The sequence below is a fragment of the Agelaius phoeniceus genome, chromosome 1 (assembly GCF_051311805.1).
Source record: "Agelaius phoeniceus isolate bAgePho1 chromosome 1, bAgePho1.hap1, whole genome shotgun sequence".
NCBI lineage: Eukaryota > Metazoa > Chordata > Aves > Passeriformes > Icteridae > Agelaius > Agelaius phoeniceus.
Genome location: NC_135265.1, coordinates 101,013,788 through 101,040,248, shown reverse-complemented (window position 1 = coordinate 101,040,248; position 26,461 = coordinate 101,013,788). Strand labels below are relative to the sequence as shown.

Sequence of the window (26,461 nt, the reverse complement as noted above, 5' to 3'; positions counted from 1 at the left end):
AACTGCAAAAAACAAGCCAATGTTTTTTGGACACATTTTAGTTACTTGACTCACATTTCTATAAATATAAAAAGTAACTTTTATTACAAAGAATAAATTCTCTTTATAAATACAATCATTACTGTGTACACAATCCCCTTCAATACACACATTGTGGTGTTCAAAATCAGTGGCATTTATATAAAATACTATATTCGTTTTTAATGGAATCATTTTACACCCACATACATTATTTTGCAGCACTAAAAAGGTATGAACAATTTGGGAGTTTTTCAAAGGACGGAGCGGTATTTACAAGCAAACATAATCCAAACAGCACACGCAGATTCAGGGTATGCAAACACTCGTACACGAACTGCAAGTCGCACTTGGTCTCCCCTACAACAGATTATTTCTTCACAAAAAGGAGACCTATATGACAAAAAGAAGCACAAGAGTAACAGACAATCCTAAGATATTGTTGAAGCTTTTAATTACATTGTGCAATTTTTTAAAGTGTGACTAGCATTTAAGTAAAAATGAATATCATGAGTTTGTCATTACAAATGATAATATCGTTCTATAGTGCAAGGGCTGTTGCCTTGGAGGAAAATGACACCACCACTCATCATTTTTAAGAGGTACAGAGAAATTAAATTAACTCCTCATTCTTCAATTTAATACACAAGAAGTCTATCACCACTGAATCACCAACATAACCTAAAAGCTCTGTACCTCATGATCCATTACACACACCACACCGCTCTTCCTCCAACTCTAACCTAAGGAAATTAATTTTCTTTAAAATTCATTATTAAAAAAAATAAACTATTTAGTTTTAACATATACCTGTATCTTTACACTTAGACTTACCTAAGACACGTGGCAAATACTCTCCTGGCATTCCTGTGCACAAAATGGATGGGAAACCCTTTGAAGGTGTGACCATCAGGTACCGCTCTCCTTACGGCATCCTGAAACTCCTCATTCCCTGCAGAAACACCTGTTGTGCGCTCCAGCTCATAGGCTGCTAATGCTTGTGACAACAGATAGGACAGCTGGTCATCCCAAACAGTTGAAAGGCCAAGATCCTGGGAGGCAAGTCACAGAACAATGAGAGCTGTGCAGAAGGTACATCAGGATATGCCTAAACTTGCCTACTGTATAGATTCAAATAAATCCAAGAATCTTTGTATTGGTACTTAATGGCAGTTAATTCATGAAGCAGTGAGATTGGTGTATTGACTCACACACCAACTGGGAGAAGCAAACACCACCACCAGAAGCAAGTGACACCACAAGTGTCAAACATTTATCAAGGAATGAAGTTAAACTATTAGACTAAAACATAAGGTCAGCAGAGTTGAAACCAGATGTTTCAGCTACAACATCTTGATATGAAATGTAAGAAGATATGCATAAATACACAGCAAAAATATGGAAAATATCAACTAAGATTCACCTGACATTTTTTCAAATGTCTCATGGAAAACCCTTTCTGAAAAAATGATGCACAACAGCTCCCCGAAACACAAAGGCACCTTCTTTCTACCATCTATCTTCCCACCATGTACATGCACCTTCCTCCCAGCATCCCAAATGCAAAGAAGTAGAAAAATCTTCTATGTATGTATTCAACACTGCATCAGACTCATACTCTGAGAATTACTTTGCCACCCTAAAGGCTGAGCATTGTGTGGGGAGATAAAACAGAAACAATAAAAAAAAACTCATTAAAAACAGACATAAGCTAACAAGGACTTAAAATATCATGGCCTTCATGTCCAGCACAAGAAGTATCATTTCTGGCACATTATGCCTTGTAAAAATCCTGGTAAAGGACAAAACTAACTTCTAAAAGTATCTTGGATTTTGTAAAGCAGTCAGAGTAAGATCACGAAAGCTGAAAGCCTGCTTTTAACTAGGAACCAGAAACATTTGTGCTGGATTGGCAAAGCCCACTAATAACTAGATTTCATCTTCCTGGTGCTTTTAGAGACCCCTCATGGGTGGTCTGCAGGTGTCAGTAAGCTGAAGATCACAGACCCAGAATGAGGGGCAAAGGCAGGGTGGGGGGAAAAGCCCACACATGAGGCTGTGGATCACCACTGCAAATAATAGTCTAAAACAGTTTATTACAGTCTTCCCAAACATTTTTTTTCAGTTGTTTCACTTTTCCCATATCACATTTCTGCAAAAGCTGACGGAAAACACATTGCAAAGATACAAGTATGTGAACTAGCAAATGGCTATCCAAAACAAGTACACAATTAACACAAGAACCTCTGTTACCATGACAGATCACTGCCAATCTTTCTCACCTTTCTGTGTTCAGAGACCAGTATCCTCAGCTGCACTTCCATCTCGTTGCTTGTCACAGCAGCATCTATTGTAGAAGCACACAGAGGAGGAAAAGGAGGAACTGAAGACGTTGCTCCAGGAGCACATACAGATTTTATTGCTTCTCCACTCATGGGTTTCCATTTGGATTCATCATGCAGGTCAAACACACACACCTCCACAGCATCAGAGGGCTGGCAATTTCCAAGGAACTTCTCATGGTTGAAGATACAACCGATTGTGCGGTATGGATACAGTGGCTTGGGTTGCTCAGCTAGGGGAGGGTCATCAGGGTTGATAGGTCTGTGGATGTACCTACTCAAAAAGATTAAATTTCTCATTAATACAACTTCTTTCAAGGCAAGGTAAAGAATATTTAGATGGCACAGGCACAGCCATTTTTCCTTTAAAAATACAAGCCAAGTTTGTCATTAACTTTTCCACCCAAAATGGCATTAATTTGTTTACAGAAATGTTATTGTATACGCTTTGGAGGCATAATATACAACCAAATACTACATCATTTTTAGTCTTTAAATCTAGAAAAATAAGCTGTTTAATCAAACAGTTAAATTTTGCAACTATAAGAACATGCTCATACAGTTTCCCTGCTATTCATCACATTTAGGGAAATACACCTGCAAAGGCTAATCACAGGATACACAAACAGTGGCAAAAGAGAATTGCTTGTTTTGAACACTGGAAAGAACATGTTTCAGAACCTTTAGTACACCAAACAACTACATGTGCCCTTCTGAAATGACTCAAGCCAAGGGAAAATCTCAGAGAACTCAGAGAGATTTCTTCAGGGGGAAAAAAGTAATGCAACACTGATTTCACCGATGAAATCATGCAAAAAATATGGGTTCCTAAACAATCATGTCAGATTTCATCTCCTTTACAAATGATTGCAGCAGTAACATCGATGGCAATCAGCTGCCATAAGACACAAAACAATTACCATACAGTATTAAGAACACTAATATATTGCAAACTGATGAAATACTTCCCCTCACACTGAATCAGTTATTTTCCAAGCAAAAGCACTAGACGGAAAAAAAATTCAAAGACAAACATCACCTGGATTATATGACAGGATATGAAGATTTAAAAATCCCACAAGAGCAGAAATATCCTACACAAACCTCAAAATACACTGTTCTGTTTTCTTATATTCTTTTTACTCACCTATGTCCTGTTAAGCTCTCCCAAAATGTAATTGTTCCATCAGATCCACAAGTCATTACCCAAGTATGGGGGACTCCTTTTGCTTTTGTTCCAACACACACAAAGGCTTCCAATCCAAACCCAAGAAGAAGACTGCACAGAAGATTAGCATGGTCTTCACAGTCACCCTAGACAGTAAATATCAATAAATATTATTATTAATAATAAAACCTTAAAGAAATAAAATAGTGGTATTTATCAAACCACCATTTAACAAGTTATGTTAATCTCCTATTTATCTAAAGAATGTATCAAAAGCCAGGATTTTACTATTTAAACTAGATAAGTTTTGGTTTTCTGTAATAGAATAAATGAGTTTAAAATTAATGTTCTAATGATAGACTGTTGATAATGTTTGTTCAAGTATAGTGTATGATTAACACTGGGAAATATTTCTGATGATTATAGAGATACCTTCAAGAAACCCAAAACCAGAATCTATTGACCATGACAACAAAAACAATGTTCTAATTAAATGTAAAAATATATATAAGGCAAACACCTGAGATAAGACTAGAAATTATGCAGTATTTTCACACAGTTAGGAATTTTTTCACTTAATAAAATGTAATTCTACTGGTATTTCACCTTCTTGAATGTGCTGTCAATCTTCAGAAACTAGACAAAGATAAAACAAGGCCCCCCACAGATCTAACTGTAAAACAGCTGGGAATCATGTGCAGCTGTTTTTTTCCTTCAGTCAGGAAAACATTTATCTCATAAACACATTACTACCACTGATAATTCACAGAAAACAATTTCCAAATGCAATGTCTAATATCTTTTGTCTCTCGAGCTCTTTACAATTGTTAGCTGTAAAGTAAGAACAAAAATTGCTCAAACAATGAAGGCTTCATAACACAAAGTACAGCATTCAGAAGCAGAACAGTAAGGCTTTTTAGTCAAATAACTATTCAGAATGTTGAAAATGTAAAATTCAGAGTTCTTGGATGTATCAAAACAACACAATCTTGCCCTACCACAGTATAAAAGGGAAATATGCAGAAAGGTAAGTTTAAACAAGTTTGTAGTGAACCTCTGTTATTTTAATAAGACTATACAACTTTCCACAAGAAAAATAATGGTGTCTAGTGTCTCAGGGACTAAATTCAGTTATTTTCCATGCAGTTTTCCATTTCTGCCTTGAAGGAACACCTTACTCTGTGCCTCCAAACACAGCAGTCCTCAAAGTCCCTACTGCCATCTCCATCTGAAAGCCAGTGAGCAGCCAGAGCTGCCTTTATAGGGCATGTATGCATCATCTGATATTCAGAGACAATAGCCAATGCCTGTTCTACGTGGTCTTGGAGGCAGGTCTAAAATCTGGGATACAGCTTCTGCTGCCCTGAACACATCTTTTAAATGCAAACACATCAGTGATGTCAGTTTTGAAGGCAGAAGTATCTCCATGGCAATGAAAAGCACTGACCACTCCAAAGAGGTATCAGTAGTGATCACTGGTACTTCTGCTCATAAAACAGAAGAGCTATAAATTAGAACCAGTTACAATTTGATTTGCTTTTTGATTAGAGTCATATGATACAAATGTCAGACCAGCAAGAAATAGGCTGAAACATCAAGTGACGATTCCTATCTTGCAAAAATGGAACATAAAAACTGTCAGCATATTTCAGTCCATCTATTGGAAAAAAAAAAACACAAACCCAAAACAAAACCAAAACAAAAACCAACAAAAAAAACCCCATCACATCAACAAAAGAGACTAAAGAGACTTTTTCTACTCTTCCTGGATTAGTCCAGAATTTTAACTAGTGTCCTGCACAGTAGTAGGGATTCATTGGATGACAACAAGTGTTCTTAGAAATGCAACAGAAGAGATGCAATTTCAGTGTCAAAGATATGCATTGACAAATGGACCCCAAGTACAGTAGTAAAGGAAGTCTGCTCCAAAGCCTCCTTGTCTGTAAGAATCCGTGTCTCTCGGGCTGTTGTTTTGAGTCCACTCCAGCTAGCTATGGACCCTGCCCACACAGTCTTACATAGACAGAAGCAAAAGACAAGAAATGCTCTTCTCACTAGGGGACGAGTGGCACTAGCTTGGGAAGAGACACTTCAAGCTCCAGCAACCTTCCAGGTGGAAAAGAGGGTGCTGCCTTGGTGCAGGGGACTTTTATACCCGAGGAATGGGGGCAGCCAATGGGATACCATTGAGGAGGGGCGAGGGGCCAGACCACCAGGGGGTACAGCAGAGGGGTGGATGAGGGAAAGACCATGTGATGGGAGAAGGGAAATAACAATCTACATGACATAACATACTCAGTACCCATTTCGAATCACCCAGTGCAAAACAACAACTAAATAAACTATTTAGTGCAATACAACACTTGTCTACTATTTATCACCTGTTTCTCCTTAAAAACACCTCAAGGGCAACTGCAACAGAACCACCCAAATCTGATTTTAATGCATGCATTTACAGCCTGTTTTAAACTGCTGCCTTGGGTTAGAGCAGGCCACCAGCCCCGCAGTGCCACAGCAGGGCACAGTCACGCACCTTGTTCCGGCACAGGAAGGCGAGCAGTGTGCACCACTGCTCCTGCTTGCCGCCGCCGCCGCCGATGACGGGCGCTCTCTCGTGGCCCAGGACGCTGACGAAGCGCGCTGCCTGCCGCGGCGTGTCCAGCAGCCGCCCGGCCCGCAGGGGCCGCACGAACGAACACACCGGCCGGTTCGCCCCGTTCTCGTCCTGAACATGGAAACGGGGTTATTCGCCAGCCGCCAAAGTGTCCCAGAAACGTTAATCTGAGCTTAGATTTTTCTTCCTCTGGGATGTATCCTCCCTGGAGTAAGTATCACTCAGAAACAGTAAGACACGAAAATACCCCCAGAATTAGGACGCAAGACCACTAAGACCATTCATTTCGAGACATCACAGATTTCAGTGGGGCTCTGTCACTCACAGGGCATTCTGGACTAAATGTCTGAAAACCAGGAACAGCACAGGCTGCAATTAATTTTCTCAAATGGGTGAGGAACTGTTTATTCTCTACTTACTGTCAATTTCCACATTATCATCAAGTATAAAAACAAGCCAGAACAAATCTCACACACCAAATTCCACAACGACCACAAAAAAACCCTCCCCCAAAAACATTAAAACATTCAACAACTGATTCTAGAGTTAAAAAGGTGTCTATTTGCTTCTAAATTTGAATATCTCTTTTCATAACGCAAGCAAGCAATAAAAATTACTCAGAATGAAGTAACTAGATCTATTAAGCAGCTAGATCTAGTAACTAGATCTAAACTAAGCAATAATACTAAGAATTTCTAAGTTCTTGTAAAAATGAAAAAATAAGATGACTTTTAAAAATCTGTTTTATTACATGCTGCAGGCAAATACTATGATTATCATCTATTAAAACTATTTCAAGGAACATAGAGGACTTCTGTTCCTCACTGGGCTAAACTGGTACTTTCATGCTCATATATATTTTAAAAGGGATCAAAGCCTTTTGAATCTCTGCAGCTTCAGGAGATTATGGTCTCATATTTTTACTGTAGTCACACATTGTCCCCGTTAAGGCTTTGTCATGCTTTTCCAGCAAGCTGATGGAAAAAAAGCATTTGTTTGAGGCTGACTGGAATCCTGTTGAAAACTATTTCACAGCTCAAAAGCAATTTAAAAAAACCCCACAGGCAGGATTTATTTTTAAATTTTGTCTCATATGTATAATGCCTGTTTTGCATTACTCATCTGAAACTTGATGGTAACTACATTATCAAACTAATCTAATTAACTCATTTCTGTTCCCAGAAAGTTTTACTAAGATTTGCTATGGCCAATGGGAAACTCAAGATAAGCTCTATATAGGTACTAAACTAGCAGGGGCCTAGTTCCTATCCTATTTAATTATAGACTTGTTTCTCTTTATACCCTGCCCTGAAACCCTTTAGCCTTTGTATTGGGTCTATTTGGAAGGGAGTTTGTTTTCTTCACAGCAGCCCTCATAGTGCTGTGTTTTAGATCTGTGACCCAAACAGTGCTGTGAACACACCAGGGTTTTAGCTGCTGCTGCTGAGCAGGGCTTGTATAGGATCACAGCCACCTCTGCTTCTCATTCTGCCACCACACAGTTGTGGGTTCAGCTGGACAAAAAGCTGGAAGGGGACACAGCCAGGAAAGCTGACCTGATCTGACCAAAGAGATATTCTATGCCATACAGTGGCATGCTCAGCAATAAAAACAGTGAGGGTGGGGAACAGACTTCTTCTAAACTTGCCCCTGCTTGGAGACTATTGGGGCATCTGTCTGCTCTGGGAGAAGGGGACTGACTGTCTTTGTATCAATGTTTTCCCTCCCTTCCTTGCTTTCTGTTACTAAGCCACCTTTCTCCCAACCCATGAAGTTTTCCTTGCTTTTGCAGTTTTTATTCTTGCCCCCATCCCACTGATGAGGAGTGAGAGAGTGCCAGGATGGAGGCTCAGCTGCTGGCTGGGATTGGGAAGTTTTCATCATTCCTGTGCACTCCGGGCACAGCCAGAAGGGACGCTGTTGCCTCACTCAAGAGGAGGCACAGATCGCTTCAGGACACTGCTCTGAGATAAGAAGTTACTGTGGTAGGAAAATTGCTACTATGCAGGGTAAATTCACAGCGTGAAAAATGCAAGGATCATAACATTCCTTTCACTGAGGAACAGTTACTGAGGAGTAACTGATACAGTAACTTATCAGACTCAAGTAATTATGACTGTAGTTGTTGTGTGACATAAACCAGAGAGATTGCATTGCAGATGACACAGAGTTCGAATGTTTTGAGGATCTGCTCTAATACATCTAGGAAGTCAATTTTTTGTTATTGTTTTATCTGGTACAAAACTTATCTGAAATAGTTTGTACAGATCACCTAAGTCTCTCATTTGTGAGTATTCAAGGACAAGACTGAACAGGCTTTTTCACTTGGTACACCAAAAGTAGTCAGAGCAATCCTCCTGTCTGCATCGTTCTCTTAAGCTTCAATAGACAAACAGAAGTTCAAATTTCATTTTTTTGCAAGATACACCACATTTAGCCCTGACCCAAACATAAGCATATCATAAATCTATAGAGATATTACATATGCATGAAGTTCAAAATAAAATCAAAAGATAACTTAAAGAAAGGATTGGTCTATTTGTAAAATGTACAAACCTGTGCAAAGATCTTTACCAGCCTTGCATTGTGGGTAGGCCTGATCTGCAGGTATTCTCTCCACCACTGCTTAGCATACACAAGAAATAAGCGTTCTTTTTCTGCTGTTTTCTGACGTTCCAAAGTGAACTGTAGGTAGGAATAAAAAAAAAAATCTTGCACATACTAACTCCAACCAGGAGAAAAAAGCCCATGAATAATGCCTTAAGTTTTCGCTTTCATATTTTCCAGATTCTATACTGCATTAGTATATAACTCTGAACTTCCTATAAAGCGTTTGCAAGTTCTCTTCACAGGGTAGTTAGACAAAACAATCCTTTTCCAGCCTGAGAACCAAGGTCACTGTTGCAGCTTCAGGCCCAAAAAGTACAAACAGTGAACTGAGAAAAGCAATCTGAGAAGATGGGGCTTCATAACCTGAAGCTGTAACTGGATAATTAACCCCAATATGTAAATGAACCAGAACTTATAAAAGCATGAGAACTCGTGACCCAGTGTCCATCTTGGGTGTAGCCATGGCTGGGCTCTAAAGGCCTTTTAATAAATACCTACTTTATTCCTTTAACACTGTCTAGCCTTTGTTCTAGGCAGCCTCTCAAGGCATCATACCCAGTAAGTATGTTAAAATAAATGTTAAAATAAAGCTTAACATTTTAAGTGTATCATGCAAATCCATAGTATTTTTAAATGGAAATCCAATTAGGAAAAACTTCAAGCTGTATTTCTTGTTTGTAGGTTCATATATTAGGCTTGACTGAAGTACTGTTCATTTTAAGTAATGCATTTCTGCACAGGATTGCTTGGATTTTAATGTGCAGAAAAATATCTGCATGCACCTTCAGGCCAACATTTACTGGCTTTCCAAGTGGAACAGCTAACTTGAAATTACTGTTTCACATGGGAAAGAGCAAGAAAGCATATATACTACTTGAAGAAAATTAGATATATTGCATCCTTCTTTTTTCTTCAGAGGTTTTGATACAAGTAATTAGAAAAACCTATGACAGTAATACTTTTAGTAATGTTCAGTATAGACAAAGCAGTTTAAAAAAGGAATTATATTTAAATTTAGTAGAAAAAAAAGAAGTATTAAACATTCAAAAACTCCACAGTCCTCAACATCTACAATTCTACAGTGATCTTCCCCCCCACCAACAAAAGAATAAATTAGCCCTCCCCAAGATTACTTACTTGAGTACTAGTTATTTCTGAAGAAAGTATTTTATTAAGTGGTGGATACATTTCCAGTCTGATGCTTAAAACACCAACAGAAACCTTTGATTCTGTACCTTTGAAACAAAATAAATTTTCATCAGTTCTCTCATATTCATTTTGCTTAGATTATTTCAGCCAAGCAGGGGCAAACCATTAAAATATGTATTTCAGCCTTACATAATCACAAAAAGTAACTAAACTTCTTTCAACATAGGCAAAGTAGGAATTTTTATTTAAATTTCAAACTCAAATGAGGCTATAAGAAAGCATAATATACAAAAAAAGCACAGGTGTCGACATCCAAGACAATTATCCAAGACCCTATTTGCAGCCAGTACTGGGACATATGAGACGAATTCTAGATTGGCATTCTAGAAATGTCTAGAATAGGCATCTAAAATCAAGTCAGAGAATCACACACTGTAAATGTGCCTATTTCTACTGATTACACAAGTAGCTCAAATTTAAATAGGTGGAAATAAGTGGAGTTCATCTTCCCTCAGGACACAATTCATTATGAAGGACTCTGGCTGTCATACAAAGAAATTATTCAACTTAGAAAAAACTCCCCAAAACAACAAACAAACAAACAGCAACCCCCCTGAAAATTTTAGATTACATAAACAACAATAAGCATTACAAAACAGATTACAGATGGGTCCATAAGCAATACAAGCAGTGGAAACCTTGCATAATAGTTTATCTGTTTATCTGAGATGGAAGCATCCTTTGATGCTCTTGATGCATTTTGTACAATGATAGGATTCTGAAGAGGAGAAAAAGCACTGGATTTATTGGACTGATACCTTATTACTTGGAAAAAAGCTTATGAGAATTAAATTTAACTTGCTCTATAAACCATCTGAGAATTAAACCCAACTTATTGGTTATGCGTTTCCAATTCATTATAGAAAATTAAAATCAGAATGGCCTGGATTGGATGGGATCTGAGAGATCACCTATTTCCAATCCCCCTACCATGGGCAGGAACACCTTCCACAAAATCATGCTGCTCAAAGTTCCATCCAACCTGGCCTTGAGCACTTCTCAGAACGTGGCATCCACAGCTTCTCTGGGCAACTTCTCCAGTGCCTCACCACCCTCACAGGAAAGAATTTCTTCCTAAGATCTAATCTAAATTTACTCTCATTCAGTTTGAATCCATTCCCCCTTGTCCTGTCATTACCTGCTCTTGCAAAAAGTCTTGTAGGAAGTCATGAGAGACCTAGTCTTTATTCACTAAATCATATCCTAAAAACTTGGGTTGGAACTCCTGAGGACTGGGACAAGTGACACACAAAAATAGACACGTGTACTAACTGCTGAGCACCTAAACCAAGCCATTCAGAAAACACACTTCCAGCCACTGGGATAAATGGAAGCAGAGCAGAGATCCCTTTCTCCAGCAATTACTGGTTTGCTATGAAAGGCACACAAACTCAATTTTACTCCCCAGTGCACTGATCAGATATATTCCTGGAGATGAACTACTGGATTTTTGTTTGGTTGGTTTGTTTCTGACACCTTAACCAGATTTTGCAGATAATCAATAGTGAGAATTCCCAAACATGAGGACCATTTCTACATGGCATCTGGAATACTCATTTTAGCAGCTTGGTAACAGAAAAATCTGACCATTAAGTCTTCTAGGCATTTTCTAAGGATACTTTACAGTTACATCTGAATTGTAGAAAAAAATTAACTAGATCAAAAATACTGCTTCAAGCTTGTAAGCAAGCTCAGTACCCAATATTTTAAGTCATCATAATACGCTCATTTTTCATCCTTACCAACACCCAGGAGTTCCACAGCAACATTTGTTACGCCATTCTCTGCAGCCAAGACAGACCTCCACTCCAAGAAATAGGATGCTACCAGTGTGGTCTCACCAAATGTGTCTGTCTTGATCAGAACCATATGCACTGGGTCACATATAGATAACATAGTGGTTGCATCCACCATCTTGCTTCCATCACCTGCCATTATTAAACCAAAATAAGAAATAATATTATCATCCCGAGTTCTCCTCAGGATTTTAAAACAGTATGCAACAAAATGCAAGGAAGTATAAAGAAAGATCCTGAGTCCAGAAGTGTAAGCAATGGTCCCATCTTTAAAACCATACTCATTTTAGGACAGAGCTACAGAGAGATTACAGAGAAGATAAAATGATTTTTGTAGTTCAGTACTGCTATACAACTAGTTCAGATACACAAAAAATTAAAATGGAATTAACATTTAAGAATTTATAAAGCTGGTCAATTTCAAGTTATTTTAGAGTGAAAAAGAAGGAAAAGAGCAAGAGCAGAAAAAGATCTACAAGTGGCATAACCCAATACAGTAATCAGTTTCCTCAGGAAAACATGACAAAAACCAGGAAAGAAATCCACAAAATAATATCAAACAAAATAATATCAAACAAAATAATATATTACAAAATAATATATAACAAAATAATATTTCACAATAACTCTTAGGTAAGAAAAAACCCCAACACCATCAGTTTTAAACCCATAATATTCCTTACCTAGGCTATCTTTGTGTATTTCAAGTAGAAAACCATCCTGAAAATCTGGCTCACAGGCACAGGGTACAGGTTTGGAACGGAAGCGCTGGTTTCGAAAATGTAAACACAGAGTGAAGGTAGAACAGATCTGGCCAGGCAGAGGCTCTGGTTCCTGAAGATGCTCCAGAAAAGCTTTTCCACCCAAAACCTGAAGGTAAAGATACCTCCGTGTTGGGTCAATGTTAGCTGTAAAGCGTAGCAATAAAAATGAAGAGACTACAAACAGATCTTAGAAAGATTAATTTGCTAAATATCAGCTAACAGGAGACTAGCAAAAAAAGAAACTTCTTTGAAACATGCTTAGGAGAAAGTGATTTTAAAATATATGGAAGTTAACTTAGTGTAAAGTAAATGAAATAATAATAAATCATATTTAATGCAACACTGCTTGCTGCTGCTTACACGAGTTAACTCCCTGTGGATAAGCAGACGAAACATCCACCTTTATGCCAGTTCATACTGGATTACTAATTCAGAGTGCAAAAATCATAGACCTCAAATTTGTTTCAAAACTATGATCCAACATTTAAATAAACAATAAACATACTTTTTTTCAAAACTGGTGGTTCTCTGTCAACAAAATGTGTTGATGGTTTTGGAGCTGAAGTCCTCCCCGTTTCATTCACATCCTGGAATTACAATTAAGACTTTTTAAGGACTCAAAGGATGCAACAGTGCTTTTACCACAGTCTTCTAAAAACTAAAGGATCCATTTCATCTGAATGCCATTCCTTAGGTATGCTACCTTCTAAAACTGAACATGTATTTTCAGTGCAGTACTATCACCAAAGTGATTTCAGCATATGCACTGATCTTCTCTGCTCCTATAATATCTCACATCAGTAAGGTCCTTACAAACCTCCAGAAGCAGCACAGTTTCACTTTGTCAAAACACCACATCAGTAAGAGGAATAAGCAGAAATATTTCCCCTCTTTAAAAGCTACTTACAGTTACAAATTTAAGCTCCTTCATAACATCATCAATGATTCCCCGCTGTCTCAGGGCTCTTATCAGATCTTCCGTGGACAGCTGCTGATGTTCAGGTGCCAGCTCTTCTCGTATAGTCTCAGCAAGAACTTCTCGTATCCTCCCATGGACATCCATCTGAAAGAAAATTCATTTTGTGTTACAAACACCAGCCCTCTGTATGGCAGCAGGTACAACTTACCAATTAAGTTGTAGGCTGTAAGGCTAGGGGGTTTTCCTAAGAACACAGAAATAACTACACCAAAATATTGATCCTTGCAGAACTAATCAAATGAGCCACTATTTTACAAAAGCAGCTCTCCCAGTAAAAAAAATTACAAGCATACAAAACCTAAACATTTTCAGTGCTCTTTGACAGCAATTCATCTTGAACTTCCCTCCTTACAAAAAGGTCTGAAAATCTGTCAGCTACAAAATGGTCACTGTTCCAACTTCTCAACTCCCCCAAAATTCAAGCTTAATTTAATACTTCCTTATTTTTTAAGGGGAAAAAATACGCTTTTATATAGGTTAGGCAGAAAAGTTGTAGCTCTCCCTTGCAAGCTTTCCCTATGCTCAAAGGGAAGTCTGAGAATGTCTGCCCATCATCTGAGCCGTGAAAGCAGATGGATTTATAGAGCTGACTCTCACACTGGAAGGATGCTAAGAACACAGCCACCGGGACCTGAAACAGAATCACAGAACGGCTTGTTGGAAAACACCTTAAAGATCGTCTCATTCCAAAGCTCCGGCCACGGGCAAGGACACCTTCCACTGGATCCGGTCACCCAGAACCCCACCCAGCCTGGCCTTGAACACTTCCAGAGATGGGGCATCCACAACTTCTCTGGGCAAGCTGCTCCAGTGCCTCAGCACCCATCACAGTGAAAAATTCTTCCTGATATCTAATCTAAACCTGCTGTCTCTCAATTTGAATCCATCTCCCCTTGTCCCGTCACTACACACTCTGGTAAAAAGTCTGTCCCCTTCTTTCTTGCAGGTTCCCTCCAGGTACTGGAAGGCTGCTATGAAGTCTCCACTGAGCCTTCTCTTCTCCAGGCTGCACAATCCCAGTTCTCTCAGCCTTTCCTCGAAGCTGCCTCCCTCTAATCATCTTGTTGGCCTCCTCGGACTCGGTCCAAGAACCCCGTTCTCCTGTGTGACAGGCAGGGATATTCACCACTGCACTGACAAGAGATACAGGAGTTACAGCCTCCTTACTTATTTCCCCGCCAGTTTCAAGACCCTCGCTCAAAAAGCAGCACGAAAGCGACCAAGCGGCGCCTGGAAACCACCTGCAGCGACCCAAGTTGGGAAAACAAAGCGGGGCGCAGGAGCGGGAGCGCTCCGCCACCGCCTCAGCGGGCGCTGCGGCCACCCGCGGCCGTGTGACAGCGGCACGGAGGCCGGCACAGCTCCCTGAGGGCCAGGGGGAGTCTCTCCGGCGCCGGTCCCACCTTGAGCAGCTGCTGGTGGATGATCTGCTTCAGCTCCGAGGCTTTCTCCGGCGGCAGCGACATGGCGGAGCCGCCAGGGAACGAGCCCCAACGGTCTCGCGGCGAGCGCGGGCAGCGCCGCCACCGCCCCCTGGCGGCAGCACGGGGGTGCGGCGTCCGCGCCCCGCTTCCTTCCTTCCCTCCCTCCTTCTTCCCTTCCTTCCTTCCTTCACTGCCTGCTTCCCTCCTCCTTTCACCGCCGGCATGTTCATTCCGTGCGACCGCGGCGGGGGCTCGGCCGCCCCCGACTTTAAAGGCTTCACTCTGCTCATGGTGAGTCGCCCTCGTGCTTCCCCTTTTCCCGCCCTCGGTGGGTTTGAGGGGTCGCTGCCCCCGGTCCCTGTGCTGAGGGCTCCGCTCCGCTCCTGTGGGACGGGACACGGGGGGTTCTGGTGTCCCTCCCTGTCCTGCCCGAGGGTCGTCCCTGGGTACTTGGCCGCGGGATAAGCGGAGAAGGCGCAGAGCAGGCGGTGTGTGTGGAATCTGTGGGGTGTTCTGCCGGGGAAAAGAGGGTTTGGAGGGCTCTGTCTGCAGCAGAGCTTAGCGCGGTCTTCGTTTCTGACAACTTCTCCTTCCTCAGAACCCCGGGTTTGCCCCTTCAAGACGATCCGTGCCGAGCTGCAACAGCTGTATTTTATTTTAGAGCAATAGCTATTTGCTATTTCGGAGCTGTAGCTATGTGGCTGTTGCTCTAAAAATTGATGCACCCTATGCGCTTTTACTGGATTGGCAGCACCCGTGGGTTGTCACTGCAATAAAAGCTTAGGATTTTTTTTTTCATTTAGATGCGATATAAAAATGCTTCCAGTGTTAAAAACATCATTTTGCTACATTTAAATCTCGGATTAGGATTGCTTTAGGAAGTGTTTTTATCGCCTTCACACATGGTGTGACATCAGTGTCAGGTCATGTGCCCGCGGTGACGATGTCGCTGTGGGACGAGAGCTCCAGCGCAGGCTGCGGAGGGACAAACGCCGTCAATTTCTCCGTCATTTTCAGGCACCCCATCGCTTCCCAGGCAGGGCTGCAGAGCCCGGCATGACTGTGCAGGCTGCACAGGAAAGCATTCCCGGTCAGCTGACCAGCAGCAGGAAACACATCACTGCCGGGCTCCGCGCCTGGCACTACCTGGGGACCAGCCAGGGCGAGGGACACTCAGTGCTGCCGCGGCTCCCCGCATCTTCTGCCAGCCTCAAACTCGCTGCCTTTCCCCAATGGGCAGCAGCAAGTCTTAGGTTTGATTATAAATTAGAGGAAAGCAACCGAACGTTTTATGGTTGTCTTCCTGTAATAGTTTCTTTGGAAGGACACAGACTCTTGACTTTCTCCTTCCATGCCATCATATTAGGTCAGTATCTGCCTCGATTGATGATAACCCGCAGCAATTCCTGTGAAATTAATTTAAGGGCACTCTTATAATTTTTATCCTTAAAAAAAATTGCAGAACAACCTACTCTTGTCTATGAGTCAGTCTGAGATTTAGAGGCTTAATATATAATACCAGAGCTGCCTTTGGACATCAAGTGAGCTTTGCCAGTCTCACATCAGTTACTTGAGTGCCTTTTACCTACTCTCAATCCAAAAATGTGGAAAAAGAGGTAAATTTCCAAGCTGTTGTTTCAGTTTACAATGAGACAGAATTATTCACAAAAGTGGCCAGGATGTTTTTTGTCAGACAGAGACCAAATCCTATATTTATCAATTCTTCTGGTAGGAAATAGTCATCTTTGCCAGAGGATGAGCAGCCACTTTTAGAAATCATGCTTGAGCAGATTTTAAGCTTTCACTATTTGAAGAGCACCTTATGCCATCCACAAAGCACACTGTAATTAATTTCATTCTGTTCCTTCAGCCAGCAGTGTCCGTGGGGAATGTCGGTCAGTTGGCAATAGATCTGGTGATTTCCACACTTGACATGACTAAAGTTGGTTACTTCTACACTGATTGCCTGGTGCCAATGGTTGGAAATAATCCATATGCAACAGCAGAGGAAAACTCAGTGGAGCTGAGTATAAATGCTGAAGGTGGGTGTTGAATGCTGAAGGTATTTGCAAGGGACATAAGATTCAAGAACATCACATTTACTTTTTTTGTGGTTGTTGTATTCTGCTGATGTTCTTAAATTAAGGTCAGTAATAACAGCTGCAGAAACCTACAGACTCCTCACAAAGGAAACCGTTCCTGTTGTTATTTTGAAAAATCAATTTGACATTTGGAACCAGTGAGAAATGTTGAATTTGAGCCATTGCAGTGCAGCCAAAACTGTGGTGTTAATCCAAAGCAATATCAAGTGTGCACATATTTAAAATAAATTATTGCAATACAAGTTGAATTTCTGGTTTAGAAGGATTCTTATCCACTCTTCCTCTTTCCTACATACCTTTGCCTTTTTCCCTGTGTAATGTTTCTCCCAGTCCCCCTACAAATTCTTAGTTTCTTTCCCTACATTGATCCATGTATCTCCTTTTTTTTACCCTTTTAAATCACAGAAATCTCAGAATAATCTGTCAATCTTTGCAAAGATGCATACATTATCTGAATCATTACAGGAGGCATATCCTCATACATCTTCCATAATTCAGTCCTTGAATTTAGTACAACTGAAAGTACAATGCACAGAAATACTTGTTTTTAACATAGTGGATGTTGTCAAGCTTTCCCATATGAATTGATAGCTGAAAGGTTTATTATCCTGAAGTTTGTAAATGGGGTAATTCTTGATATATTTAAACCCAGATCTCTTTCTCAGTGTCTGCTTATCAAGACTTAATGATTTCTTCTTGTAGTGTACTCCTTACCTTCAAAGAAACTTGTAGTTCTGCAGATCAGATCACCTTTTATAAAGGTATGTATGTTCATTGATTTTCCTTACTTCACCCTTTGGTTTGAATAGTTCTGCTGGCAAATACTAAGTGGCCTGGCAAAAGTATTTTTCTACTTCATGCTGTAACACCTTCTGCAGTTGGTAAAGTTTTACTGATTTCTGCATTCACTGAGACTTTTTGCATCATCGAGTTCTGCAGTTTGTTTTTCCATGCCCCACAACAGCAGCCTGTGTTGGTAGATTTTAATGTAAATATCTCCTTAGTTATTTAGAGTCATGAAAATACGAAATGGTCTGTGTTTTGTCTATTTTTTTCCTTTACATTTATTATTTTTCTATGTTCTTTGTAATAGCTTTATTTTTGTGTGTCATGCCAATTTAATTATTTCATAGTATTCTAGATTCATTTTAACAGTAATCATTTGGTAATAATGAGGAATTTAGTATTACTCATTAACTGGGCAGTGACTATAACTTAAGATAAGCAGAATGCCATGACAGAAAAAAAAATTGTGGTGCAGTATTTTAGCAGTTCAAAGTGTGGAAAAATTCTGTGTGATCCTGCCATCCCAACTTGCTCTAAAGCTTTTCCCTCTGGTATTAATGGCACACAAAACAGGTGGTACTGTTGTTGTTGACATGGTCTTAATGATAATTCTTGTAATTCTGCGTGTAGTTTTGCTTAAGTAAACAACCAGGGCAGTTCTCTGCTTTCTAATAATATATGTGGGGCTGAAGACTAAGTGGATATGAAGGATAATTTACATCAGTGCTAAACATTATATGTAAAACCTAGTATTGTTAAGGACACATTAAATTTTTCACATTTTTGTCTGTGTCTTTGTATGAAGAACAAGTACAGGCCATTCTGTGAAACCCTGCTTTCTTGGGTGAAGAGCAGCAAATGTGCCAGGGTTGTCCTTCTGTCCAGCAGCCACGCATACCAGCGTGATGATGAGCAGCTTCTGGGGTATGTTTGGGTCCTTAAAAGACCTAACTGATGTTTCTGGGCTTTTTTGACTGACATATTTCCCTCTACTTCTATGTCCTGAGTATTTCTGGCAGATGGTTTTGCTTGCATGTGTGCATAAAATGCTTAGTATATTGTTAAAACATGACATATTACAGGATAAGTCACCGAATTTTCTGGGTTACTGCTGTCAAATGTACTGATCAAATGAAAAGCTGTAAGCAAATTGCACTCAGCTTGCACTCCCTCAGTTTAAGTTCCTGTGGCTGCAGGCAATGTCAGGGATTAACTGCTGACATAGAGGTCACAGGTTAGATTTTTAATACTTGATTGCAGTAGTGGTGTGTTTTTGACCTCTTTGTCATCATTCTACATTTGAAAGGTTTTCTTTGGTACAGTAAGTTGTTGTTCTTTTTTTTTTTTATAGGAAGTTATCAGTTATTATTTGTTGGGAGGCAACTGCAAGGATGCAGTTGCAGTATTTTTGTACTAGATATTACCCATCCAGAAACCAGGCATTTCTTGATGATTGAGGGCATCATAACTGGTGATTTAATGAGAAACAAATAAAATCAGTATTTCTGCAGTTGTTATCCTCAGGCTCTCTAGATGCATGGGGCCTCCTTTGAGGCCCTGTCCATCTATAGAGCCTGAGGATAACAGCTGCAGAAATACATCTATGCATGTCCCAGATATAGTAGTAAATCCATACAATTGCAGGATGGCCAGCTAACATGGAATGAAATGAGAGGGACTGATGGTTATTTGATGAGGTCTAAGTCATAAGTTGTGATTTAAACCCTCCCAGCTCCCTCAGCACCACAAAACAACTCTCTTATAGAAGATTTACTAAAGAGTGAGGGTAGTGCATTTGGAAAATACTTCTACCTTGACCAAAGTCTAAATGTATTAGTAGTGTGAGCTTACTAAAATACTGTACTGTGGTGAAGTCTAAGTTTACCCAAACAGATTTTGAATTAATCACCTCCTATCTGAAGGAAGAAAAAGCACATTTTATTTGTAAATTATTTTAACAACCATAAGCAGTTTCCCTATTTAGGTGCTTATGTATTTGGCACTTGCCAGTTAACTGAGCCCCTGAAAGGGCACCTAAATTCTGTTTGTGGCATAAAGTTGAATAGTTTGTACAGCTTTGAGGCCACAGACTCACTTTGATCTGAAGAGGGAGAGAATGTCAGAGCAGTTCTTCCCTGCAGGTGTGAGATCCTCAGTGCTGGCACATTCTGTCTGCCACAAGTGTTAAGTGGGGCAGAGTCCTTCCTTGGCAGACTGAGTGCATCCTTGACTTGTTTCCAGGACACCACTGCGCTACCTGCTCACACCCGATCTGGAGAAAGCAGTTGGAGGCCACATGAAGGAGCTAAACTGGAAAGAAATGGAAAAAGTAGCAGCTTATCCTGGAATAAATGATACAGACAAAGTTCTGCATATACCTGGAGGTGGCATCACAAAACTATTGTTTACTGAGAGGTGAGTTGCCTAAAGATAAGCACGGAAACATGTCAGAAGTCTTATTTTTAGTACTTGGATAAAATTACCTTACAAACTGCTATGTTACAGGAAAAGAAGAGTCCTGTTTATAGAACAGGGGTTTATAGGAAAAGAATTTTTTTCAGGTCAGGTGCATAATTAGGAGGAGGAGAAGTAGGGAGTCCTGAATCATAAAGTTAGAATAAGATAAAAATATAAGGGAATAGGTTAAAGGAAAATAATGAAGTCTTTACAGTTATGATCACAATCAATCTGGTATCTGATAATATCCAAACCACTATTTGTAAATAGTAGAATTCCTGTACCTGTGCTACTTTAACTAAAACTGTTTCCTGAGGCAAATGGTTCCAACGTCAGTTGTACAAAAAACCCCAAAAACCCACAAACAACTCTGAGCACTATGAATGAGTTAAGATTTCAGGGCCCAGCAAAAAAATGAGATGTGGGGGTTTTGTTAAAAGGTACGTGCATCAGAAGTTGTGCTGAAAGCTGTGTTTTAATTTTAGAAACTAATACTTACTTATAACACAACTGTGTGGTTCTACAAAAGATGTGTTGTGTATGGTGGAAAATTGACTTTTATTTTTTAATTATTACTTTTGACACCTGACCACACTGTTGCATTCAAGAGCAGCAAAGTTACTAATGCCATGCTTACACTTAGACTGACTTCAGAATGGAAACAATATACAATTGCAAAAGAAAAACACTGCCAGGATTTGAGGTAAAATGATTAAAAATAACCATCTTAATATCTAAATTTAAAAAATGAGAATATTCTGAGTGAAGTACTGATATGCAGCCTGCAAAACTGCTGGTTTAAAATACACAGAAAGATAAGGAGTGATTGTATCAAAGGATGTGTATAGGCACCTCACCAGCACAAAAATACAAACTAAGTATGTAAAAGGCCTGAATACTCTTGCAAGATGTAGGATTCTTGCTTTGCAAAGTAAGGAACAAATTCAAGACTAAGCAAAAAAGCATGAAGTGTGAAAATGTGATCTAGGAAATCTGGAGGAAAAAGAATATACACATACATTTCTCCTTTTTGGTTTTGGCTTTTCACAAGATACATGCATGTTGTTGCTGCTCTTAATACATAAATATAATTATTGTGGATCTAAAAACTCAATATAAATGCATGCTCACTTCTGTTGCAGCTGTTCAGAGGGAATCCAGATGGCAGTTCTTCTGAAATTTTGCTCAGAAGGAGACAACATCCCTGATGCATTTGTTCTTGTTAACTATCTTAATGAATGGCTCCAGCTAATTAAAAGTGAAGTAAGTACTGTTTGATCTAAAGTTCTTGCTGTCATATTTTATATCCATTATTTTAATTTTTCTTCAGTCCAGATGGGTTCATTTTGGCTCTTGGTCATCAAGAATATGCCAAATAAAATATATATTTGTATTAAAATCTCACAGGGAGTTTCCCCACCTGAAAAAACAAATCTGAACACCAGTTCTTCTGTTTGACAAGTGTGGGCAAAAATTGTGTAAAGGTTTGATTGAGTTCTCTCTTCCAGTGCCCTTCTTTAAAGCAACCCACCATGACACTGACATTTGTACTGCTGCCTATTATTTTAATACCCAGTTACATCATTACTACTTAAAACTTAATTATCCTGGGTTTGTTGCAGAGCAACAATTCCTCAGATCCTTCTTCACAGTGGAAGATACCGAGTTCCTGGCGCCTCCTTTTTGGCAATGGTCTCCCACCTGCCCTCTTCTGATCAGCTCTGAGCTCGCTGTGAGTCACGTGTGCAGTCAGAGATGTCCCTTGAGCTGGTGATTACACAGTAATTGCCAAGGAGCAGCAGCTTGCTTTGGTGTCTGTCTACATAAACACTTTATTTAAAAGAAATTCCTTTTGTGTATGTGGGTAGCTAAAGAAATTAAGGTAACTTTCACAAGCTCACCAAAGAAATATGTTTTGTACAGTTGTTTATTGAGTAACTTTGGTTGGAAGTTTTTTCTAATAAAATATTTTTTGACAAAATTTTTCCCTGGTTAAGTGTTACTGCCATGGACAAGCTTAAGGTGCTCCTTTCTAATGCAGCTGAGAACTTAAGAGTGATGTGTAGGCATGGATTTTCTTGGAAGATAAAACCCTCCACTTCCATGTCCTCTGGGGATCTTAACTTTTTTTTTCCAAGACTTCCTGGTGAAGTAAGTGAAGGTCAGAAGTGATCTGGTTTTGCCTTCTTTTCCCAATGCTGTTGTGGTAGCTTCAAGTGGGGAGACTGCAAGCAGTGTAACAGCCTGCTCTGTCTTTTCTGTCTATATAGAGTCGTAAACAGTGTGGGTTGGAAGGGATCCTGAAGATCCTCTAGTTCCAATCCCTGGAGGCAGAAGGCAGGGACACCCTCCACCAGACCAGGCTGCTCACAGCCCCAGCCAACCTGGTCTTAAACACTTCCAAGGATGAGGCATCTACAACTTTTCTGGGCAACTTAAGCCTGTGCCTCACCACCCTGAAAGTAAAAAATTTCTTCCTAATACCCAACCTAAACCTACTCTTAGTTTGAAGCCATTTCCCTTTATCCTTTCACTATACCCTTCTAAAAAGTCCCTCTCCAGCTCTCTTGTAGGGTCCTTCTGGGAACTGGGAGGCCACAATTAGGTTACCCCTAAGCCTTCTCCTTTCCAGGCTTCCATTCAATTTCCAGAAGCTGCTAAGATGCTGAAACTAAAGCTTTCTAGGTCAATGAGCCTTCTTAGACTGAACATTAATACAGTGCCCTGAAATTTAAAGGAATCAGGAAACCTTGTCTGATATCAGGCAGTCTGGTATCTCTGTATTTCACAGGCTTAGTCTGAGAGAGCAGCTGTTTGATGGCCAGTTCAGTGTTCCATGTTTGTCATGGTACCTGTTGCACTATAGTATTTAGCTATGTGTTCAATTTTGACCTTTTGGAAGTGCTTGGTCACATCAGCTGATTTAAAAACAACTTTAAATCATGGATGCAAGATGGTCAGTTCTAGAGTTGAAAAGTGAGAATTAACCAAAATCTGTTTTTAGGAGCTCCCACAGGTATCCAGACTGGTAAGTCAAATTTGGTGAGTCAAAATGCAGATGTAGTCAAAGAATGTAGACAAAAGGCCATGTGTAGCACAAGGCAAGTCTGATAAGCCTAAAGCTAGTTGGAAAAATACCTATATTCAAACTGAGCCAAGTGACTATGAGGTGTATATAGAGCAGGAGAGCAAGTGAAGTCTAGAGGGACTGAAGGAGCAGACACAAGCAATGAAAGGGGTATTATTTGCTTCACAGTATTTTTCATAAGTGAGCCAAAGATGTTCAGTACCTCCTCAAGAGGCATGGCCAGCAAAACCTCGAGAAGGGAAAAGGAGAACACTGGGAGTACTTTCTGAAAGAGCAAATCCTTAGGGCTTTCCTGTTCCCTGTGAAGAAGGTAGAGGGCACTCAGAACCTTGTGGGAGGAACAAGGATGCAGCTTCTCCAAGGCCAGCACAGCCCTGCATGCACCAAAACCTTCCTGCAGGACTAAGGCTGTGCCTTTGCCCTGCTGTTCAGATCACCAGCAAAAATAAAAACACCTCTGCAACACTGCCCTCGAGCATGGAGAAAAGAAGTGGCAGTCATTAAATCACAGCTTCTTCATTTGGAAAGAAATGCCTTTCACAAGTCTGATCATTTTAATGCCATTTCTTTAAAGGCTACAATTACACACTCACTTGGTCCTTTCTCTCCCCTTCCTTCACCTTTTTAAATACACTTTCTCAACAGTTGTCAAGAATTGGGGCCTGTGTAGAAATAACCAAACAAGTATAGAGGTCAGAAGGCAAAACTTCTCCTGTCACAAGACAGCATTCAACTAAACACAACAAAAGTTTTGGAACTACTCTATCTTGATCTCCTTTGCTGATTCATCAAGTTGGCTGACATCAACTTTATTCCAGCATCTCAGTAGTTGAAAACCATTTAAAAACTAAGGGCAATCAGCATCTTTATTGGGATATTCAGCTGTTTATGCCCCACAAGATAAACAAGCATGTGATAGCAGCAGGTAGAATAAGGCAGCACTTGCACACTGCCAGTAGTCATGCACTGTATGCTTCCTCACAACTCCCAAGAGGGGGAAAAGAATGAAAACCTAAACCCTAGCTAAAGGTAAAAGGCATGAACAGCTGAAAGCCTTATCCAAAGATGTCCCAAGTGGTATAACAGGCCCTGTTCCTGTAATCAACAATAGCAGGGTTTGTTGCAGTGGTTTTGGCAGAGCTTAATCTCTTGCTATAAACACTCCTGGTTTCACAGCTGCACCAACTTGAAAATGAAAACTGAATCAAGTCACAATGTTGTTTTCTCCTCCAGCATAGGCTCAGAACAATGGTAATCACAGAAAAAAAAAAAAATTGGACAAACCAGATTGGAAATTTAGACTATTTCAGGATGGTGTCAAGTGTGTCTTTAGCTCAAGTAATGGCATTAAGTACTCCCCTGCTTCTGCTTCCCCTTCAAGTTGAACACAACTCTGAATATCACTGCTTTCATGAATGGCCCTCAAGACCAAGTTCTGATAAGATTTCAGGCTGCTACCATGTAAAACCCCACCACATGCCTGTTTAGACAGTCATAGTAAATATATAGTTTTGTGAGTTAAGGTTTATCCAAAACCATCAGAGAACAAGTGCAGAACTGGTATCAGCTCTGTTACAGAAGGCACAGGGCTGGAAACCCTGCTGACCTCGCTGCTCCTTTAAGCAGCACTCTGGCTTACCCATTTTCAATCCATCCTGACTGTATCAAGGAGAAGGCTGACAGAAGCGGGAGATGTGAGGAAAATACCGTACATAGAACACATGGCAGTGGCACAATCCAAAACCTGTTTAATTACAGACACCATTGACTTTTGTGCACTTCATTTTTGTTCCTCAGCTCCCATTAACTACACAGGACTCTGGGTCAAGAAAGGTCAAGTTCAACCTCTTTTTTCCCTTTAAAGCAATCACCAACAGAACATTTTCCCATCACAAAGTTACTCTGAATATTTTGTGCATATTTTATAGCAAACATAAAAAGAATTACCAAACCAACTGGTCAGATTATTAAAATAATATTCTCAGTGGTGTATTACAAAAGAAATGTACAAGAGTTCCTCCTAAATCAAACTACAATACTTAGCATTAATGAAAATACTTGCAAAAAGCACACTCTAATAATTTTGCCATTTTCCAGTTAAGACAGGTATCAGGAAACCTTAAGGCAAACCCCTTCTTTTTCCACAACACACACTCTTAACAGGTTCTCCCTAACGTAACGCGCACACAACAGCACATCATCAATTTAAAAAAATATTTAATGCTGCCAAAAAGTATAAAAATACAATAAGAATGGCAGTACAAAACAAAATACTTCCTAATTTAATTCTTTTACATCTTTCTACATTAATACAGGCATTATAAAAACACAAGATGGCAAATTATTTCGTTTTGCAAAGTAGCACACGCTGCTGGTGGTCTTCATCCCCTCGGTGCAGTTTACGCTGTAAACAGATAACTGAGGTCCTCTTGGTACTTAACAGACCTCACTTTTTGTTCCCGAAGAGGGGGGGTCATGTCTTGCTTTGCATGTCAATAATTTGCAGTTTATAGCTGCAGAATATTCCCAAGTCTCGAAGGCTTAGGTGTCAGTCAGTCTCGGCCTGCGACATACAACCAAAAGAAAGTCACCGATTCAGTACAGAGTACGGGGATAAAAAACAACAAGAAAAAAAAAGAGCTAAGAACTGACAGCAGGTTTGCAGCTCACTGTCAACACAAACTGCTTCTCATGTGTTCCCTGGAGCAACTACTGCCTCTGAGCAAGTACTCTTGGAAAGCCGTTGCTTTTCAGAAGGTATTTCCATGTTACAGGGTAAGGCACATCCTTGCTGGAGAGCTTCAAGTACAGGTCTCAGTCCAGCAAACCACTTCCTCACACATGTAACCCACAAGCACTGCAGAAGTCTCCTTGGGCCTCAGAGGGACTATGGCAGGTTGCATCTCAAAACACATCACCTCCCACAGCTTTGGAGGCCAATCCTGCTACAGCAGCTCGAAAGTAACTGTTTCTAGGCACAGATTTCCTGTAGTGAGAAAGACACCCAGCACTGGACATTTTGTTTTTAGGCAAGGGAAGGCTCTACTCCGATAGTCTACAGAAAGAGACTTTTCACAGCACCACACCCCCGAGCTACTACAAGT

The 26,461-nt window shown here is 40.2% G+C and overlaps 3 protein-coding genes across 3 annotated transcripts in view; 1 reads left to right on the top strand and 2 right to left on the bottom strand.

Annotated features, from left to right (window-relative positions):
* Positions 1–55: 55 nt before the first annotated feature.
* Positions 56–15,060, bottom strand: CEP76 (centrosomal protein 76). The gene is made up of 12 exons (XM_054636350.2): positions 14,904–15,060; positions 13,429–13,584; positions 13,027–13,108; positions 12,441–12,665; positions 11,704–11,889; positions 9,890–9,987; positions 8,699–8,827; positions 6,062–6,253; positions 3,508–3,674; positions 2,301–2,634; positions 853–1,070; positions 56–411 (listed from the first exon to the last, which is right to left on the bottom strand). Exons 1-12 carry the CDS (start codon positions 14,964–14,966, stop codon positions 273–275), a joined length of 1,989 nt encoding a protein of 662 aa, XP_054492325.2. The 5' UTR covers positions 14,967–15,060; the 3' UTR covers positions 56–272.
* On the top strand, positions 15,041–22,250 carry PSMG2 (proteasome assembly chaperone 2). Its single transcript, XM_054638722.2, has 7 exons — positions 15,041–15,215; positions 16,795–16,966; positions 17,729–17,787; positions 18,618–18,736; positions 20,054–20,227; positions 21,412–21,532; positions 21,892–22,250. The coding sequence occupies exons 1-7, from the start codon at positions 15,147–15,149 to the stop codon at positions 21,982–21,984; spliced, it is 807 nt and encodes a 268-aa protein (XP_054494697.1). The 5' UTR covers positions 15,041–15,146; the 3' UTR covers positions 21,985–22,250.
* Positions 22,251–25,557: 3,307 nt separating this feature from the next.
* The window catches only part of PTPN2 (protein tyrosine phosphatase non-receptor type 2), a 30,238-nt gene continuing 29,334 nt past the window's right edge, over positions 25,558–26,461 (bottom strand). Inside the window, exon 10 of the mRNA XM_054650084.2 lies at positions 25,558–25,920. Coding sequence (XP_054506059.2) covers positions 25,899–25,920 — 22 coding nt within the window. The 3' untranslated portion in view covers positions 25,558–25,898. The remainder of the gene's footprint in view (positions 25,921–26,461) is intronic.

What these genes read in the sequence shown, in the direction of transcription:
- CEP76 (XM_054636350.2), bottom strand. Translation starts at nt 14,966, where the DNA reads ATGTCGCTGCCGCCGGAGAAAGCCTCGGAGCTGAAGCAGATCATCCAC. An exon ending in TCCACCAGCAGCTGCTCAAG is followed by an intron (nt 13,585 to 14,903) that starts GTGGGACCGGCG and finishes ATTTTCTTTCAG; the next exon opens with ATGGATGTCCATGGGAGGAT. An exon ending in GAGAGCTTAACAGGACATAG is followed by an intron (nt 2,635 to 3,507) that starts GTGAGTAAAAAG and finishes CTTTTTGAGTAG; the next exon opens with GTACATCCACAGACCTATCA.
- PSMG2 (XM_054638722.2), top strand. Translation starts at nt 15,147, where the DNA reads ATGTTCATTCCGTGCGACCGCGGCGGGGGCTCGGCCGCCCCCGACTTT. An exon ending in GCTGAGTATAAATGCTGAAG is followed by an intron (nt 16,967 to 17,728) that starts GTGGGTGTTGAA and finishes TTCTTCTTGTAG; the next exon opens with TGTACTCCTTACCTTCAAAG. An exon ending in TCAGATCACCTTTTATAAAG is followed by an intron (nt 17,788 to 18,617) that starts GTATGTATGTTC and finishes CTTTGTATGAAG; the next exon opens with AACAAGTACAGGCCATTCTG.